Raw genomic sequence first — 21,409 nt, forward strand, 5'->3', positions numbered from 1 at the left:
GATCTGGTCTATCTCATGGATGGACATCTTCCAGCTCCACCATTATTTGTTTTTCCTGTTTTCCTGCTGGAGGGAGAAGATAGAGGGGTTCAGGGAAGCAGACCTGTGGGGTCTAATGTGGTGGCCACCTTGTGGCCCCATGCCTGTGGGCACAGGTGGCTCACCAGCACCACGGCATGGTGCCTGTTAATGCAGATTCTTTGCGTTTCTGGCCGTCTATGCCTGGAGCAGTAGGTCATGGAGTGGGTCCCAGGCTGAAGCCCTGCATGGCAGCTGTTGGTGGACTTCACAGAGTCAACTAGCACTCCTGGGAGCTTTGCTAGGAGACACTTGCTTGCCTGACTTCAGCTTTGGACTCAGGCTGGCCAGGAGTGAGCCCTCCCCTATTCCATGCCAGGTCAGAGAATCATAGAATAGTTTGGGTTGGAAGGGATCTTTAAAGGTGTAGTCCAACTCTCCTGCAGTGAGCAGGGACAACTTCAACTAGATCATGTTGCTCAGAGCCCTGCCCAGCCTGACCTTGAATGTTTCCAGGGATGGGGCATCTACCACCTCTCTGGGCAACATCTGACAGTGTGTCACCACCCTCATTGTAAAAAATTTCTTCCTTATATCTTGTCTAAATCTCCCCTCTTTTATTTTAAAACCATTACCCCTTGTCCTACTGCAACAGGCCCTGCTAAAACGTTTGTCCGAAAATCCCATGTCATGTCACTTACCACCTGGTTGGCACCGCTTTGTGTCTGTTTGAAGCACAGCCAGGCAGAGAGACTGGGGTGAAGGCTGTGTGGAGCCCTCAAAAAGAATGATGTGTACTGAAATTATTTTTCTTCTTCATTTTACCTAAGAACTCAAGAAGTCAATGGTCAGAAGTTGCCTGATTGGGAACTGTAGCCTTGTAGACCAGATTTCTTGATGCACGTGGAAGGGGTGTGTATCCTTTCATACCATGAGATATATCTGACTCTGTTGCTTATCACAACGGACAGATACATTGCACTTTCTTGCTGGAACAAGCTGACTGCACTTCCCTGCTTTTATGTCATTAATGAAGTTTTTGCTGTTTGCTGTGGTGTGATTTTCAAAGATGTGTGAAACGGCAAAACACCCTGATAGAATGACGAGCGGTAACAGTTTATCCTTTCTTAGAGAGTCTTGTCCAAAAGTGGACAGGATTAGAGCCTAACCCCAGGCCAGGAGAAGGGGGTCAGTTCCCAGAGAATCCCCCTGCAGCACCTGCAGGCAGAGCACAGCTTTTCGTGAGGCTGCCGGTGTTGGGAAGGGAGGGTTTCCTTGCGCGCTGCCCTCTGCTCTGCCTGACGCTGCTTAGGAGAATGGCTCAAAGGGAAGGTGCCTTTTTTCCTTCTCCTTTTGAGAAGGGAGCAGAGGGAAGAGAGCAGAAAATGATGGTGTTTAGATCCGCCTGTTTCTTATTCTAGTTGCATAAACACACCAGAGTATTTCTCTAAATTAAATTAAGCAAGCCTTTCATGTTCTCTCCCTGCTTCAAGAAAGCTAATGTGGCTGCTTGCAGATTTGCAGCTACGGAGAAGACAAAGACCTGTAGTGTGCACAGGCTCGAGTGCTGAGCAGTGTTGTGCTGAAGGAACCTGCACGAGCTTTAATAGAGTATAAAAGCTTTATGAGCACCAAGCAAAAATCTGTTTAAACCCCTGACAGGGATGAGAGCACAGCATGTATTATCAGCATATGCAGAGAGATGGGAAGGCTCTCAAAACATTTGCATTTTGGATTTGCTGTAATTAAAAGGTTTCAACCTTTCCAAAAAGGTTGAAATGGTTGAAGGAGTAAGTATGAGACTTCACCTTTTTTCTGTCTCCATACAAATATTTAGGGCGCTCCCCTTTTCTCTGCATGTGTGCCTGATTTACACTGATCCTAATGGCAATTTTCGTGGTTATAAGGGATGTAAAGACTCATGGCTTCTCTCTCATATTTATAATCATCATTTGGTACTCAGATTGTGACAGTCCCAAGTGTTCCCTGCCCCACACAGTGAAGGACTGACCCCCACTGTGCATGGCACTGAGCACACAGCAAAAAGATTGTCACCGGGCTGCAGTTCCTAATGAAAGCAGACCCTTTTCCTCACGAGCACGTGTAGAGCTGCGTATCTTGACAGATTAGTGCCCGCACAGACCCCAGATAAAATGCGCCAGGTGCCTGTGAGGCAGAATGATACAGGCTGACCTGGAGCACAAAATGATGCTTGTGGATCAGTGGCGAACAGGTCAGATGATGACATAGTACATGTGGGTTCTTTGGGGGGAAAAATGACTATTTCAGGAAGATTTGACTATGGGCAAGTTTTGTCTATGATTTCCCTTATTTTGATAACTAAAATCTCTCTGCAAAGAGTCTGTGTAACTCAAGGAGGACTATTATAGTAGTGATCTGTATCAAGTGGCATAGCTGGAGCTACCAGTTAGAGGAATATAGGACAGGTGGGTGAATGCTTTCTCCAATATCAAACAGATGCAGAAAAAAAAATTATTCAGGAGCATTGATAGAAGTGCTATAAGGTTGAAAATGTCAACTCAGTCACCAGTAGCACTCTGTAAAGATGAGAGGGAAAAGTGAGAAGAGAAGACCATGGCCACTGAATAGAGGATTCCTGCCTAATGTAAGAGGAAAATGAGTATGTCTCTACTTACTTAAGTAGAAGGTAAATAGGAGCAAGTTGAAGGAAGATCCTTCCCTTTTCGGCTGTTAACTAGATGTGACTGCCGCTTCTGTGGTGACAGCCCTCCCTCCAGTTTCAGCTACTCAAATAGCAGCAGGCAAAGACTGGGAATAGGCAGTGTGGATAAGCTGGTTATTGAATGTTTGGACTGTGACCCGCTTCCTCTTCCAGTCAGGCTGTTAAATATTCATGTAAGTGGACTCAGACAGATCCCTGCCATCTGTCTGTATTTATATGACTTCATCCAAACAGCTCCAAAACATGTAGAATTTTATCCTCCCAGCAGCTCTTTAAAGAAAAGGGGATTTCTTACCTATCTGAAGGGAAAAGGAATAAAAACACAAAGCGATTTAGTGAGTAACCAGATTTATTCATCTGGACTCCAGCAGACAGGTTCCAAATTCAGCTCTTTTAAGTGCCAGGCCCAGCTATAGCCTGAGGCTCTCAAGGCAAAGATCGTATTTAGTGCTATAGGGTGTAGTATAGCTCACCTAATATTGCTCGCTAAGCGTGAAAAAATCCTTGTATGCAACTAAAAAGGAAATGAGACTGTCACGGTATGTGTGTATGGGTACAGAATGAAAGTGTTTGACGAGGAGAAATCAATAATAAAACCATTATTTAAGCATCTCGGCCTGCACTGCATTCAGTTGCACACCTTGATGGCCAGATAACATGGGACCGTCACACAAGCTTCAGTAAACAGGGTGTACATATGGGTAATTCTGTGAGGGAACAGATTGTCACAGCTACGTTTGACCTGGTTTAGAGCAATTGTGGCTCTCCCATGGCACTGTGGATGTGCTGTTAACATTTCAGCAGAGCTGCTTCAAAAAAAATGAGTGCTGCTGTCAGAATAGCACGGCATTTTATAAGTGGGAAGCAATTTCTACATTTTAAATCAAGCAACAAGCCCAGTACTTCTCCCTCTCTCCAGTCAGAGTCTCTTAAACAGTCTGAACAGGAAAGATGAAGGGGCAAGACCATCGAGAAGACGAACCCAGACTTTTCAGCGTACCTACATTAAGTTACTGTCTACACACGGTCGTGTTACTCATATGCTTCAGGGATTTGAATCTGAAGCTCAGGTTCAGCTCTCAGAAGCCCACACACGGGCAGGTTGTCACAGAAGAGATGTCTGTGAGATGGCTGAGTGGGGGTGGCTGCTTTCGTACCTGCTCCCAGAAGGTGGCAGATGTGGGGTAGGAGTCCACCTTACCTTGGCTTACTTTCTTATCTGTCCAGGCCCTCACCTTCATGCTATTTTTAGGCATGAGTGAAAATAAAATGAGATACATTTTGAAAACAAAAAGGGATACATTTTCACTGTGGTGCTCAAGAAAGTCTTACATGCATTTTGGAAACATGCCAGAGGGCATCTTTGTGCCTTCAACACCACATTGAAATGTTTTCTTCTGTCAAGGATCTTTCTCCTTGGCTTAGTCTTTAAGAAAAGCCTTGAGGCTTTCAGCTTACTCAGTCGATACATTTTTGTTGATGATTTTATTTTTTAAACTGTTTTTCAGGCATTGGAAAAAATGTCATCTGCGACCGAACGGCGACTCCCCTGGATGCCTTTAGGATGATGACCGCAGCTCATTATTACCCAAAGCTCATGAGCATCATGGGGAACGTTTTGCGCTTCCTGCCCGCTTTTGTGAAGATGAAGCAGCTGATCCAGGAGGGTTATGTAGGGGAGCTGCTGGTGTGCGAGGTGCAGGTTCACAGTGGAAGCCTGCTAGGCAAGAAGTACAACTGGAGCTGTGATGACCTGATGGGAGGTGGGGGCTTGCACTCGGTTGGCACCTACATCATCGACCTCCTGACCTTCCTCACCAGCCAGAAGGCCGTGAAAGTGCACGGGTTGCTCAAGACCTTTGTGAAGCAGACGGACCACATCAAGGGGATACGGCAGATCACCAGCGACGACTTCTGTACATTTCAGATGGTCCTGGAAGGCGGCATTTGCTGCACAGTGACACTCAACTTCAATGTCCCAGGGGAGTTCAAACAAGACATTATTGTGGTGGGTTCGGCAGGACGGCTGATAGTAATAGGCACTGATCTCTACGGACAGAGCAACAGCTCTCCTCAGCGGGAGCTCCTGCTAAAGGACTCCACACCAGTCAGCAACTCCTTACTTCCAGAGAAGGCCTTCAGTGACATCCCATCGCCCTACCTCCGGGGCACCATTAAGATGGTTCAAGCTGTCCGGCAGGCATTTGAGGACCAGGACGACAGGAGGACCTGGGACGGGAGGCCCCTCACGATGGCTGCCACTTTTGACGACTGTCTGTATGCCCTGTGTGTGGTGGACACCATTAAAAAGTCAAACCAGCTGGGAGAGTGGCAGAACATTTCAATCATGACTGAGGAGCCAGAACTGAGCCCGGCATACTTAATCAGTGAAGCCATGCGGAAGAGCAGGATGTCTCTGTACTGCTAGCTCCTCTCAGCTCCTAGGAAAGAATAGGAACCAGACAGCTCTTAAAGGAAATTGTAATTCAGCCCCTGTGAAGGGCCTGGGCATCTTAGAAACAGCTGAGGATACGGGAGAAGGAAATACAGTGTTTGGATCAACTAAATCTGTTGGTGGCTAAATGCCAAAGTGATAAGGTCCTTAGAAATGCCCAAAACGGGAGACTTAAGAGCTGACATAACTGTTCTAATAACAGTATTAGCTGGCTGATTGGAAAGATATATCATGGACTCATCTCCTGCTTGCAGGTGCTTTAGATTATCCAATTGTGTTTACTGTGAAAGGTTGGGAAGATCCTTTTAGATTTTCCTTACCTACCAGAGGGCTGTGAAGGTACTGTCATGTCATTAAATTTTCTGTAGTGTCTGACATGAGTAGTTCCTACCATGACAGCTGACACCACCATGCTGTAGTACTACACCTCTAACCAACACACAGAATAATAGGACTAGGTGTGAAAGTGTTGTGTGAGATGGAAAATCTCGGCAGCTCACTTTTCATACAGGCTTGTTAGGAGCTTCTCTGTGTTGGTTTAGCTAGTTGTTTTTTTTGTTTTGTTTTTTTTTTTATTTCAAGCACAATTAAGTAGGAAAATGTGTGGCTTTTAAAACAAAGCAGTCCTCAGCCACAGTGCGTATGCCCCAGTATTGGGGGAGGGAGGGACTTCTGTGAGGTCCCGGCAAGCTTCAGTGTTAACTGCACAGGTTTGCTCATTAAAATGGGTTGTGCAAAACCTTCATGGATAGCAAGTGGCGAGACACAGCAGTGACAGTGGGTTTTATTATACAGCTGAACTCAGGCTAGTTTTATGAAGGTTTACGCACAATTCCCTGTGTCTGGGACTGACTTTTGAGTGAATTCGTCGTGCATTTGTGTTTTAGGTGGAAAACAGTAGAAATCCAACCCAAAACCATATGATGCTTAGACGGGGGGTGTTCTTTTAAACCTCTGTGAACTCACACTTGAGAGATGCACACCGACAATTTCATATAGCTCAACCCAGAGGCTTTCACCTCCATCAAGTGGTGAGTGTGAGTGAAAAACAAAAGGGATGAGAAAATTTCCCATCCATTTCCAGGGAAAAAAAATACATGAGACCCCCACCTCTTCACCTCCTTAAAGTGGCCAGCTACTGGTACTGTAGCAATCATTCCCTGTCATCAGTGCAGGGGTGGACAAACTCCTTTGATAGGTTTGTCATGTTCTTCTCTTAAATATTTTAGATTGCAGTCTTGAAATAATATATTCTTTCGAGAATATGTTCTTGAAAGAATATAGTGAAGGGCACATGAATTATTCCAGCAAACAGGGATACTGCTTTTCTGCATAAAGCTGCTCCAGTGCTATGTGTTTACAGCGCTAGGTCCTCAGATAGGAAAATGTAGAACACAAGCATGTAGCACTAAATGATATTGAACTTGAGAAAAACCTTTTCAGAGTTTTTTATTAATTTTGACTAGGGGAAAGAAGAGAACATTTGGCTGAGCAGTAAATTAGAAGAGAAAATATGACCCTCTTTCTCAAGGCTATCACATTAGTGTTGCCATTTTAGGTTAGAAAGAGAACTGTCAGAATAATTTAGATTTTTAAAAAAGCACTTACAGTTTTGCTATTTTTAGGAGCACTAAGGGCTTCTCTAGGGCTTCTCCTACAAATGACTCCCTCTGATTGCTGTATGCTCCTGCCTGTCCTATGCCCAGTTTTAGATCTTCACGTTTTTGAACAGGAGGGCATCAATAGTGTGGTTCATCTCATCTGACTTTAGCCAGCTGAAAGTCGGGTGTCTTGTCCTGATCAGCTGTGCAAGGACACAGTAGTCAATACAGAGAGAGCTCTCCAAAGGCTGACTCAGTTAATCCTAAGATTAATATAGAAGGAGGTGCCCATTGGAGATTCCTATCCTTCTTCTTTGCAGAGAATCTTGGCTTCTAAACTGTTAGGTGGCTAAAGTTACGAAACTTGACTCCTACCCCAGAATTATTGATGTGCACTTAATTTTTGAAGAGCATACGTGTGACCTTTCATGAAATATTCCCCAAAATGTAATAGTGTGACTGATGAAGGAATAATGTAACACTGCAAAACTACACCCAAACAGAGAATTGTTTCTATCCTTGTTGTTCTGACAGTTCTAGCAAGTTCTCTGGGGCTGACCGCTTCTGCTAAGACCTTGGGCAAGCTTTCATTGTTCCTTCTTGGAAGCAGCCCTTGACAGGTTTGCATGTTTTTCCTAAAAATGGATTTCTGTGAGAATTCCTGAGATAGTATCTGTGCCAACAGGAATTTCCCATTATAATTGTCATGGTATACCATGCTATCCAGTTCCTGTCCTGAAAAATACACAGAGAAATACAGAAGAGAGAATTTGATCAAGAAATCACCGCTCTCTTTCTCCCCTGAAAAATGTAATTAGCCCCAAGGGGATAAAGAGAGTTTTCATATAGTAAGGTAAAAGCCATTTATTGAAAATAGTGGCTAGTTCAAGTCATGGCTGCAAGCCCGGTGGATAATTAACCATGTCTAGTTAAACATCATCCAAAACTGGAACTAAACATGGACCAAAATGTTTGTGACTCTTGCTTCTTAGTGGTTTGGCCACTGTGCTGGAATTGCTGTTCATGTCTTTGCACCTCGTTTTGGTTCACAAATGTTGACAGTTTTTCCTCTATGTATTTTCTTTTTTTTCTGTGTCTTTCTGGGCTTGGTGATGCCAGCTGGAAGGAGACATGCTGGAATCCTGTTCCCCACCCCTGCCGTGAACAGTCCCCAGGCGAGACACGGTGTATAGGGATAGTACTACTGAGCTCAACCTTTCTGTCCCAGATCCAAAGGTTTAGGTGACAGGCATCATCCGTCCTCTGTGCAGACTTACTGATGCAGGGAGCGCTGCTTAGCAGAAAGAAAATCCAATGGTTTGGTTACATAGCCATCTGATGCTAGTATTAGCACCAGGTTGCAAATGTGTTGAATCCCGTACAGCTCATTGTGCAACCACAGTGCTGGCCCCAGAGAGGCAGTCGGAATGAGCAGGGGCAGGGTGGGACCTCCTCTTCTGACAGCAACAGAGATCTTATGCTTGATTCAGGTGAAGTTGTTACCTAACTAGCAGTAACCACATACGTTCAGGATTGTATGACAGTTTTTCTGTTCTCTAGGAGGTATTGTCAAGTGTAAAGACACTAAACTTCCATCTGACTTAGAGGAGGAAGGAATTTGGTTTATTTATAGAATGTGTATTGCTGTTTTCATAAATGGTTACTTTACAGTCTAGGGTTTTTCTTGGCAGCATCAAGCCCTCTGCTCTTTTGGTACAGTTGAAAGTGCACTGAATTGCCCTAAGTAGCCTCTGGAGTTCACGCTGGGTTTAAGAATTTGGGCAGCAAATAGCAGAGATGTACTTGAACGAACTCAAAAGCGGTACCACACCAGGAAACGTATATTTGGAATTGCACTTTTAATGCTGTTCTTTAATGCTGTGCCACAAGGTTTGAGATGAATGCTGCTAGAATCGGTGCAGGCCTAATAGCCAAACTGTGGCTACTGCTGGAATTTACAGTAGCCCCCAAATGAGCTTGTTCATATGCTAGGTAAGATATGTTCATTCCTCTTTCCCAGGGATGCTGTTGGAGAAGCTCTTTCCTTTGCCATCAGCCTGCACACATAGGATACTGAACATTATGATCTGTTGCCAAAGACAAAAAGAGCCACGGAGTGAGCCCAGGTGAAACGCTCTGCTGCTTTGCAGGGCTCTGTTCCAAGGCTGGGACGGTCAGCTGAGAGACGATGTCTTATTTTCCATGGGAATTGCAGAGGGGTCCACACCGGGGGTAGGGCGACCCTACGCTGTGCGACAGCAGGGCACAACTGAAGGCCTTCCGTGTGCCCAAAGGGAGAGTGGTGACTGCAGCAGGGAGTGACAGGAAGGTGCGTCTGCAGTCTGGTACCTATATGTGCGCCAACGGGGAGAATATGCTGGTTGTGCAGAGGGTGAGGGCTGCACCTCCTGAGGGTGATAGCAGCAGCCTTGCTCCACCTCTGTGTTTGGGAGCCCGAGAAGGGACCCTGCCCTCAGGGAAGCAGCATCCGTCCTGTACTCCTGCTAGATCCGTGCACGTCCTCAGTGCTGAACTCAGTGAAGTCCTGCATAGAGGCATAAGAACTGTGCAAGAGCTTGGGGATTCCTAGATCTCGTATCATGCATGTGTTAAATTAGTAGTACTTTATCTGTGTAGTTAGAAAATACCAAGTAGAGATGACACATCTGTACCCATGCAGCCAATACAGCAGAGAATCAGGGCGTGCATAGACGAGTTTAGGCTCAGGATGGGCTGCTGCGGAGTTCATCCTTTGCTTTGGCTGAAAGCATGAGAAATTCCTGCCCAGCCAGCACAGGGCAATCAGAGGCACTCTCCACTTTGTACTTAGTGTTCCCTTCTTTTGGATAGCTTTCGAGTCAGTGACTGTACAAGTGAGCAGCTGTCCTGGAAGTTCAGCCATTCAAAAAAGGAGGCTTTTCTGCTGTGTGTGGTCACAGTGCAAGGACAATTCAACTTCTCTGTTACCTTGTTTATTTCTGTGTCCATACAAATCTGGAAAAGACCCAGGCAATTTAAAATGAATCATTTATCTACCAAAAAAAAGATTTTATCTAATGGGTAAAGGTAAACATAGTATCTTGCAGAGATTCAGAAATTACTGATGACAGAACTTCTTGTTGCTGGGAGTTTTTAGATTTGACTTTGATCTATTCATTATCAAATACCACAAATTATGAAGTCTCTTCACTGTTAAGTTCTGTATTTACAAGGATTTAAAAGCACCCAGCACACTTTTGGCTTTTGTGCAGATACTCAACATGTTGGTGTGATGTTCCAGTGGCCCAGTGATGTACCCTTAAGTACGTATGAAACTCAACACTGGACTGTTTGACCTCTGCAGTGCTTTCTGGGTATCTAGGCCTACTTGTGAAATGGCAGGATTATTCAGGACAGCAGTTTCTTGCTGTTGTTGTTGTTGAAGTTGTTACTTGTGGGGAGCAAACTTTGTAAATTTTAGAGACAAAGTATGACTGAATAATAATGGGCAGTCTTATCTGCTTTAAAATTTCCTCTCTCTTGAGCTGCTGGATGAAGTCTGTCCAATAAAAATAATTTCCCCTTTAACAATAACTGTGCACTTCCATTTGCTCATGAAAAGAAGAAATTTTAAGTAGATGGGACTATACACAATGCTGCATTCATGAACCGATGTCATAACCTCATGACTTACTGAGCATATGAAGCCAGAGCCCAGGCAAGTAATGACTTTTTCGAAGCTGCCAAATCAAAGCCTTGGCGTTGGAGAATGAAGGATATCAGCTTAGGTCAAACTGAAATAGCTTTTATTCAGCATTTTCGATTAGATGAATAAACAGAATGGCTATGGTCTACCCAAAACTAAACGAAAACCATGTTTGTAGAAAGGTCATCTACGTTTTTTCCTTTGGGATTAAGTTCCATTTTTAAAGAATGCTGTTTTGAAATGAAAAGTTTAAAAAAATCCATATTTTATTATGTTTTGACATGTGTAAAGTCAACTGTTTGGGGCTGGGTGTGGGGTTTTTTTGGTTGTTTTTCATTTTATTTGGGTTTTTTTTTAAGTTTATATTTTCAAAAATCCCATCCATTAGGTTTGAGACTGTTCGGTGAAGTCAGCTGCCCTCGGGCAGGTTTGGCTCTGAACCTGCAGCCTCGCAGTGTCACGCAGTGACCTCATTTCTAGCATCTGAATTTGGCCATCTGTGTTTCATTTGTGTCTCCTTGTGGCAGTGGGAAAACTGGTTCATTACATGGGAGTTGGCAACAGATAATCAAGATACTTTTTGCAGCAGTGCCAGCCATAGTCTTTAAAAGCACTTAACGCTATTAACTTGTTTACCATGGTTATTTATGACCTCCCAGCCATGTGCTGTCCATTACTTCCTTTTCTTTTTACACCCTCCCCTTTCTGTTTCTCATTCTGTTGCAAGCCATGGGGCGAGTCTCCCTTTCTTCCCACTGAGCTCGCGCTCAGTCTGTGTTACACATGGCATACAGGGTGGCTAACCTACGACTTGAAGTTACTTTTAACACAGATTCATTAAAAAATACATTAACACCACAACTCCTCAAGTATGTGGGCACACTGAATGCCCAGCCAGGGCAGGAATCAGAGCTCCCTGCTATGCTGTGCTTCACAAGCGTCGCTTATTGTTTCTCTCTGTACTGGTTTTCTTTTATTTCATTTTGAAAATGAGAATATGTTCAGTTTGTTTCTGTGTCAATATTAAGTATATATTTATTGTTTTTCAGACGAACATACATCTATATAAATGCTATATATATAATGTCAACGCATGGACATATGTACAGTAGATATTTTAAAGAGCTATTTATCAAGAAAAGTAAGTGTTATAAGTAAACAGAGTTTATATTTTATATATTATGTAGATAGCAAAAAAAAAAGTGGTTAAATTATAGTAGGACTTTTGGGGGCGGGGGGTGGGGTTGGAGAAATGGGCAAGGACTGGTTCTAGCATTTTAAATAGCCAAACTACTTTGTACGGAAGCTGCCTGCTGTGCCTCTCGGCTGCAATATCTGTTTGTTTCTTCTTCTGGAAGATGATGTGCATTGTTACTTTTTACATTGCTTGGGGAATGTAGTTAGTTTCTTCTCAGCCAACTGGTATGTGCTGCTTAAAACATGGTTTCCTGCTGTTCTGCATATTTGCATTGATGGAATAAAAGGATCTTAACTGCGAATAAAGACGTAAAAGGATGTGATCTCAGCTGTCTCTCGTTTTTCCCCACACTTGTATTTTCGTGGCGGGGTAATAACCATCACCTTTGCCTGGTTTCTGGCCTGCCTGTTAAGTTCAACACATCAGAGTAAAATACACGGGCTTTGTGCTTGGGGGTGGGGATTGTGATGGAGGGAGAGAAAGAAGAAGGTTTTACACTAAGCTATTGGAAGGTTTAATGTTGTGACAAGGACTGAACTGAGGCCTGCTGGAGTGATGTGTCCTGAGGAGACAGCTGGTGCGATTATGTCCAGTGGCATAGCAAAATGGGGGCATTGGACATCCCCGCTGAGCACATCCTGGAGACCCTTTCTCCTGGATTTCCTTTTTCTCCTGGATCCTTTCTCTTCTTTCTCCAGCGCAGCCTGGAGATCCTCCTCCTACCTCCCCGCCTGTGTCCTGGGACGCCTTTGCCTTCCCCATCCTCAGCTCCCTGCAGTGACTTCCCCATCCCTGTTCCCACCCGCCAGGAGCTGTCAAGTCTTTCTGCTTACCCCAGTGTTCCTTTTCTCCCTTGCATGTGGGTGCCTCATGAGCCTGGTAAGGAGCTTGTTACTGCTGCCCCTCTAATGCTGGAGAAAACCTCACTTGAGTACGAAGCAGAAGATAATACGAAGCAGTGGGAAATTCTACGGTCTGAGGAAAGATTTGTGGCCTCTGTGATTGATTTGTAAAAAGAACAGAGCATTTCCTATGTTGCTTTTACTATTTTACAGCAGAGCACACAGAAAGATGTTGGATTCTCCTCGTGTCAGTGCTCACTCATTATCCAGGCACTACGAAAGTACAGCAAATCTGAGGCACAAATCTGTGAGGGGATGGGATCACTTACAATGCACACCCCCCCTCAGATCACACTATCTACCTTGGGAAGTGAACTGTATATTTTTTTATATATATATATAAAAATATACAGAGTGGGTATAGCATTTTCTTCATCCCAGAAATTCAGCATGTTAGCAATTTCTACTACTACCATTGCAGCTATCGTACTTGAAAGATGTACTGATGTTTATGTACACATAAAATACATTTTAATCAGTTTTAACACATATTATTTTCTTAGGCTGAATAGGAGAAAAGCACAAGGCAAGTAAGAATCAGTGCCCAGGTCTTCAGGGATTATGTTTTAATGTTTGCCTTGGCCTCATGAGCAAATGTAGTATAACCTTGCTCAGGTTTCCAGATTGCTGTCTCCAACTAATCAATTAGGCACTGAAATAAAATAGGGCCAAATTTTATAGTACATCCTTTCCCATCAACTTCACGGTAAAACAAAGCCTACTTCCATTTCAGGTTAAAACATAGAAATCTTGGAAAACAGCACCTAGGGGAGCAATTACTGTGGAAGAGTGTCAGAGATACAGTGGGATTATTAGTACACAGTTAGAGCACACAATAGATAACTGTGTAGGTAAGTGGAAATGCAAGAGCGAGCATAAACATTCCACACTAATGAGGCTACATAAATGCTAAGGTAAATATTTTCAAATGTGGGTCAGCATAGCGGGACACTTAAGTGTAGATTTATGAACCCCAGTAAGAGTTCTGCTTTTAAAACAAACTGCAAAAGTGTGGGTGAGGGGGGAAAAACCTCTTGCCATTTTCCATAAGTTTTGAAGAACCAAGGCTGCTGCAGCTCCCCTGGCTTGTTCTACTGTTTTCTGGAGCCCCTATTGATTAGCAGCTATGTAGTAAAAACAATGGGTGGCTTGTAGCCATAAATATTAATCAGAAGAATGCTAAATGCATTGCATTGTTCTCTTCGGGAATGAAGAGTTTGCTGGGCAGGGGTTATTAAAAAGTGCTGCTGTGCCAAAGAGAAGACGCACTTAATGCCTTTGTTACTGATTCCTGTCGGGCGGTGGAAAGCCGCCGAGCTCTTTGTCTCGCTGCGGTGCCAGTGGAAAGCTCCCATGTCAGAGTGCACATACATGATGCACAGGACAACAGGGCTTTTTGCCCCATGTAATACTCCTGAGCAGCTCAAACAGGGGTGAGATAGTGCAGCTCTTCCTAGAGCAGCCTCTCCGGGGGCTGGAGACTGGGGGAACGGCTGCTGCAGCCCAGCAGCACCCAGGTGCCTCTTGCTTGGCCTGCTCAGGCCCACGTGCCTGTGCTGGTCACTGCTGCAGCCATCATGCTCAACATGGAAGGAGGAAATTTCCATCAGGCATCCCGAGCAGGCACTCCTTGGAGTCACCAGACCTGTCACCTGTCCCACAGCATTAGTCTAGTGCCAGCTAATACTTGTTTCCTGCATATGTTGCCTTTTGTAATATGTTTTCCACTTTGGAGAGCTCCGACTAGTGGATTTAGCACCACAAACCTTGGTGTGGCACCGCATCTTTACTTTAAAATGAACAATTGTGGCAATTTACTTGCAGCTGTAGCTCCCTGAGCAGTTGCTGACGGATGAGGCAGGGCTGCTGGCAAACGCAGGGCACCAGTCCTTCATCTTGTCCCCAACTGCTTGTTCCTGCCTTCCCTAGTGAGTACTGGCACTAGGGAGCGTGTGTGCAGCCACCCGGTTAACGTGGTCATGGATTTAGCTGAAAACTAACAATGTGGGGTTTTTACTGGGTTGCTTTTCAGGCAGATCAGTTCCCTGATCGGAGTAATTGTCAACAACAATTTATGCCAGATCACTTTAATAGCAGAATGTAAATAGCAACCAGGTCTGCTGACTGCCAGAAATGTGCTTTTTTTTCAGATCAAAGAGTTGGAAGAGTAACCGCAGAATAATAAACAGGACCAAAAGAAAAGGGAATGGAGAGAGGAAAACAATTTTGAATTCTGTATTTCCATACGAAAGGATATACATGTAAGCAAATGTTTCTTAAGAAACTGGAGGCCCCCTCCTCCAGACATGGAAGTGGTGTATATACAGATTCTTAGAGAAGCCTTTCAGAGTCCGCTCTAATCTGTTTTAATAACTCTACCTTTCGCAGTTAATCACATCTTGCAGACTAAAGACTTTTACAGAAGTTATCATATCACATCAAGGCAATGATGACAGCCTCTGAATGCAGCCGGCTCTGTCACTTGTGCAAGTTTTACACAGCATTTCAGCCAAACCTGGAAAAGCTCAGACCTGCATTTCAGACTTTGAGAATGCAGAAACAGTTGGAAATGGTGCTTGACATGTAGCGTAATGCATTTTCTTTGGTGGCTTTTTTTCCCACTGCTGTCCCTAAGTTGCTAGATATTATTTTTTTAACATTGCTTTTCAGTGGTGCTAGTTGTTGTATCTTCTGGAAATATTTGTGATGAAAAGAGCCCTTACACTACTAATGTAACAAGCTCTCCAGCTCAAGAAGGAAGGTAATCAGAAAGAGAGTGAAAGCCAGGACCAGGATAAAAAGCAGATTCACAAGAAACAAGAATGTCCCTGGGCATTGACGATTGATTCTCCATCATGTGAAGTTGATAGAAATGTCCCAAACATGATTTTTGGCTTAAATCAACTTATATTCTTCTGTATCATTTCTGTGGCACAGTTAGGAAGTCAGCACACACCAGAGACTATTCCCACTAAGCAATCTGCTTGTAACCACCTTCTTGTGGAGATTATGAAATTAATAATAGGGCCATGGCCATCCTGTGCCAACTGGCCTTAGTGCCAGAGGGTGGTCCTGGGCACTTCATCTGCTGCTACAGATGTAGCTGAGAGTTGAGAACTGATCGGTAGAATGGAAGGATGTTGGTATTACAAAACTACTGTGTTAAAAAATAAGTCTATCTCTGTCCCAGTGAGAGGAAATTCAGGTATAAACTGCGCCGAGCTGTTTCAGCACAACATTTTTGGTTAAAATGGACTATTTTCCCATTCACTTTTCTATGCCTTTTGCTTGTAGTTCCATGACAGCAGAAACAACTTCCTGGGGGATGCCCTGCCCTTTCGCCACAGACCTTGCTGGCTGGGAGTAATTCCCGTTGTTTAGGCCTACAGCAGAAGGGACTGAGTCATTTGCTGATTAAACAAAGCTCACAGCTCTCCACCCACGTTTGGCAAACTTTGTCGGTGCTGCTTCACACGTATGAAGTGCCTTACAAAGATTAACAAATCCCCACAAAATGCGCTGTTGTGATTATTCCCATTTCGCAGCTGGCAGGGTGGAGGCAGAGGTGAAGTTGGTGAGATCACTCTCTAAGGAATCTCTCTTTTCTCTGAATTTCCTACTTGGATTATTAGATTTGCCCTCTCCTGGTGGCTGAACCCACCACTCCAAATGTCACTGTCAGAGGGCCCTCCAAATGTCTAAGATGAGAGAAATGTCTCATTCCGGACCACATACAAGCTCAGGTCTTTATGGAATTTCAGATTACTTGGAAATACTCTTACAAATAGTAAAATTTTTTAAATATTTTTTTATTTACTTGTAGCTTCTAACTTTTTTTTTTTTAAAGGTAGTTTTTGGTAGGATTTTCCTCCTTTTATGGACTAAGTGGTCTAAACTATTTATCTTTAAAAAAGGATTTTTAAACTGTAATGCTGGAAGATTTGAAATTATATGCTGTTATTTTAATATATATAAATAGAGACATTTGTGTTTATAACAAGATCTCATTGGCTTTACAAAGGAGGTACATACCATTACCTTCACCTTGTCTTTTGGAAAACTAGAGACAGAATGGCAAACGATGCTGTCCAAGGCCACGCAGAGCAAGTCCATGACAGCCAGCTACTAAATCCTGCTGCTTTAATTGCTACTTCCCTTTAAATAGTTCTTAAACCTAATATAAGTCTTATTCATTATAATTAATATAATTAGTCATATATAATTAATGCCTAATACGCTGCTGCGGTTTGTGAATGCCAAATAAGCTAGTGTTGCCTGCACAGTCTAAGTTGAAATCCGTCATTTCATTAAAGTGCTAGCAACACCAAAGCCAATACCAACAGCTTTATCTAAGTGAAATACGTTTTCCGTAAGGAGGGGAAGGTGAGAGACACTGCACTCTCCATGCATTGATTTTAAAACCAAGCTGATAAAATTAGCACCAGATCTATGTGCTGACCAGAAAATCACTAAAATAATCCATCGGCCTGAAAAAGTCCAAGTCAGTTAGCACAAAATGACAGTTCTGTTGTGCATTTCGAGTAAGGATGTTAGAGGAGTGTGTTTGCTTGCACTCTGTAGTTCACACTGCTCAGTTTGGCAAGGATTTCTGGTCCAAAACCCTTCAGAGAACACTCCTTTCAGTTCCCACCAGCAAGTTCTCAATGGTAATGGCTGCAAATCGTTACCTGGAGAGGCGGATGATAATCACCCTAGTGTAATTTGAAAATTTATGGGGTAAATTGTTCTGTGATTTTTACAGCTTTCCATTATTCTGTACAAGAACAACCAGAAAGCAGGACACTGACAGTACCTTTAACAACTATGGGAATGCAGACCTAGAAGGCTGACAGAAAATCGCAGTCAGGAGAGAGGTGGAGACTACTTTGTCCTATCACAAAATAAACATCAGTCCACCATTCCAGTTTAACAGCTTGTCCTCATATATTAAAATAAGCCTCCAAACCATGACTGATATAAATTAGAGCAATTAATTAGTTGCTGCTAAGTCCTTTAAATGAATGTGCTAGCAAAGCCCTCTGAGCTCCACCAAGATCAAAAGCCTGCTTGTGTGCAAGGCTCCCTCCCCTTGGTGGGCACTCTTCCTGAAAGAGGGTGATTAAGTGATGAATCATTCTTTGGAGGTACAAGTGCTGTGTCTGCCGTGTTGCTTTGGTTTGACCTGATCCTTTTACCTTTACAGTAGCGGTCCCAGTGAAGCCACTGGTTTAGGCTCTTGCCTTTGAGCCTCAGGAGCAGGTTGGAGCTATGAAGTCACTTCCATGGTCAAATGTGCAAGCAGCTGGCCGGGTGCCGTTCTCAGCACAGGTCCTGGCCAAGGAGGGTAGCAATGGTGAGCAACGCCTGATCGGCTTCTGCGATCCTAGCTGTTGATGCCTTGAAACGCTGGCTTGGCTAGGCTCGCTTTAGAGAATGTCTGGTTCAAATATGCCCAGGGACCGAAACGAACATCCCCATCTCCATCCTGGGTCACAGGACTCAAGAGGAGTAAAATGCTTTGCAACTCCTCCTTCAGTCCGCTGCACTGTGCAGTTTGCTCAGGGCCTAAAGTTTTGGAGATACTTGGTTGAGTGGGGACTACAGAACCTATCCACTATATCCAGCTTGTGACCTTGAATTAGCTTCTGGGCACATTTGAGGCTCTGATACAAGGAGAAATATTGCAAAGACAGAAACCCATTCCTAATTCCTACTTGCTTTCTCATTTTGTGGCAGATACCTGCATATTGCCACAATTTTTGCTCCGTCTCTATCCATATATAGTGATCATGATAACTATACCTCATCCATATACCAAATATCTTGATTAGGATTCTCAAGGTGTATCATTTAATCTTCCCACCGTCCCTAAACTGACCAGTCTTTTGTCTCATTGTCACCTCACTGTCACTTCTCAATTAAAGAGTAACAAAACTGAGATATGATTATTTGGGACTATTTATTAATTATTGTGTAGTGCCCTAAATGTACCATGCTCACTGACAGCCCAAAGCATGGTTTTAGTGCTATTTAAAAACTCACAAGCCTTTTTCAGACAAAAAAACATCAGTCTTATCCTTAACACAGCTACTAATCAGATTGGTAGAAGAATAATTAGGGCAGACACAGTTGATATCAGAGGTCAAGCAACAAAACGAAGTTATGACTAGAATCCAGAAGACATTATCCTAAAAAAATCACTAGCATAATCTTAAAACAAATCCTATTTCCTTTATATTTGGAGCAAGCAACTGCAATTTGTTATTTTTAACAATAAGGAGGTGATTTGTGACAGCCAACATGGTTTCACTAAGGGCAAATCATGCCTGACAAATTTGGTGGCCTTCTACAATGGGGTTACAGTGTTGGTGGATAAGGGAAGAGCGACAGATGTCATCTAGCTGAACTTGTGCAAAGCATTTGACACTGTCCTGCACAACATCCTTGTCTCTAAATTGGAGAGACGGACTTGATGGATGGACCACTCAGTGGATAAGGAATTGGCTGGATGGTTGCACTCAAAGTGTTGTGGTCAACAGCTCGATGTCCAAGTGGAGACCAGTGACGAGTGGCGTTCCTCAGGGGTCAGTAATGGGACCGGTGCAGTTTAACATCTTTCTCAGCAACATGGACAGTGGGATTAAGTGTGCCCTCAGCAAGTTTGCCAACGACACCAAGCTGTGTGGTGCGGTCAACACGCTGGAGGGAAGGGATGCCATCCAGAGGGACCTTGACAGGCTTGAGAGCTGGGCCTGTGCGAACCACATGAAGTTCAACAAGGCCAAGTGCAAGGTCCTGCATGTGGGTCGGGGCAATCCCAAGCACAAAAACAGGCTGGGCAGAGAATGGATTGAGAGCAGCCCTGAGGAGAAGGACTTGGGGGTGATGGCTGTTGAGAAGCTCAACATGACCCAGCAATGTGCGCTCACAGCCCAGAAGGCCAACCGTATCCTGGGCTGCATCAAAAGCAGCGTGGCCAGCAGGTCAAGGAAGGTGATTCTGCCCCTCTACTCCCGCTCTCGTGAGACCCCACCTGGAGTACTGTGTTTCTGGGGCCCCAACATAAGAAGGACATGGACTGGTTGGAGCAAGTCCAGAGGAGGACCACAAAGATGATCAGAGGGCTGGAGCACCTCTCCTATGAAGACAGGCTGAGAGAGTTGGGGCTGTTCAGCCTGGAGAAGAGAAGGCTCTGGGGAGACCTCATAGCAGCCTTCCAGTACCTGAAGGGGGCCTACAGGAAAGCTGGAGAGGGACTTTTTACAAGGTGATGTAGCGATAGGATGAGGGGTAACGGTTTTAAACTGAAAGAGGGGAGATTTAGATTAGATATTAGGAAGAAATTCTTTCCTGTGAGGGTGGTGAGACACTGGACCGGGTTGCCCAGAGAAGCTGTGGCTGCCCCCTCCCTGGCAGTGTTCAAGGCCAGGTTGGATGTGGCTTTGAGTAACCTGGTCTAGTGGAAGGTGTCCCTGCCCATGGCAGGGGGGTTGGAACTAGGTGATCTTTAAGGTCCCGTCCAACCCAAACCATTCTATGATTTTTTTCGTAATTGTCTTGCAGTTTCTGTGTATCTCTGCAGACAAAAGCACATCACCCCTGAAGCGCTCTCATTGTTTAGCAGGAAAAGAAAACAGAGAAGTAGGACACATCTGAACTCGGCTTTCCAAATTCAGACGCTCTTTATACTGTTTTCAGCCCCACGAGCCTTTTCCTTGCTGTCATTTGGGGATTCGTATTCATGATTACAGAGACATTGTTTGGTCTGCTTGGAGACAGACCTGCCTGTTGTGCTGTCATGCTAAAATGAAAGGCTGAATTCCCTTTTGCTGCCAAACAGTTTTATGATATTTTTATTACCCTAGAGTGTTATTTTTTCCCCACCTTACTTCAACAAGGGATTAAGTTGTGAACATTTATAGCTCCAACATTTGCATTCTTCTCTCAGGTAGAACGTAAACAGCAGAGTGATGCTGTTTTGGCCAGGAAATGGGGCCAAGCTTTTCTAGATCTGCTGATGTTCATAATGAAAAGGTTATGTGAATGTGTAAGTAAATTGTCCTTTCCATTAACACAGCCCTACTCGCCATCTGCGAGTATTCATGCTTCTGAAGAAACAGGAGATGGTATCTTGGAAAAGCTGAAATGACCAAATTTGTAAGTCCTTGCCTGAACATCAATCATTTCCTATTGTGATAGGAACAAGGGGCATTAGCAGGCTGAAAGTATACACTGGTTTTGATACATTGTGAAGATACTATCAGACAAGCGTCTTTAAGAAAAAAAGAAAGTGCATCTTCAGTTGGTTCAGAGCAAATAAAATCCACCTGAAAACTGCACGTATTTCTTGTGTGTTACAACATGTGTTATAATGCCACGCAAATATGGGCCTCCATGCTGTGTAAAATGGACATTCTATTGCTTTGTATTTTCATCTTCTGATAAATTCACCTAACAAGGTGTGCTTCTGATAATCATCTGTAATTCCACTGATAGATCAGTCATACATTAGAGACCAAAACCCAAAAGACTTCCCAAGAGCTGTAATATTCAGCAGCACATCGCTTCTGTAAAATTATTCCAGCTGTAATAGCAAAAGCATTGCTTTTCATGAAGAACCGTGGACACAATGCAGTTCATATTTTGAAAAAAAAAACATTAGCAATGCCTGTTTGGCTTCCTTCTCATGTGTCTTTGTATGTCAGTGAGTAATTCACTTGTGCAATATAAACATATCACTACAAAATACAAACACAGTAATACTCAAAGTCACAGATAAAAATGAGAGCTGCAGTATGCTAGCAGGGTACTAATTAGTTTGGCTCTGCTATCTGAGGTAATCCCAA

General features: G+C 43.8%; 1 protein-coding gene across 3 annotated transcripts in view; it reads left to right on the forward strand.

The window, feature by feature from the left end:
• Positions 1–11,687, forward strand: part of GFOD1 (Gfo/Idh/MocA-like oxidoreductase domain containing 1) — a 77,205-nt gene extending 65,518 nt beyond the window's left edge. For all 3 annotated transcript variants that reach the window (XM_068396766.1, XM_068396769.1, XM_068396768.1), the window contains exon 2: positions 4,231–11,687. In XM_068396766.1, the coding sequence (XP_068252867.1) occupies positions 4,231–5,150 (920 nt within the window). In that variant the 3' untranslated portion in view covers positions 5,151–11,687. The remainder of the gene's footprint in view (positions 1–4,230) is intronic.
• The last annotated feature ends 9,722 nt before the right edge of the window (positions 11,688–21,409 follow it).

This window comes from Nyctibius grandis, chromosome 3 (assembly GCF_013368605.1).
Source record: "Nyctibius grandis isolate bNycGra1 chromosome 3, bNycGra1.pri, whole genome shotgun sequence".
In the NCBI taxonomy this organism is placed as follows: domain Eukaryota; kingdom Metazoa; phylum Chordata; class Aves; order Nyctibiiformes; family Nyctibiidae; genus Nyctibius; species Nyctibius grandis.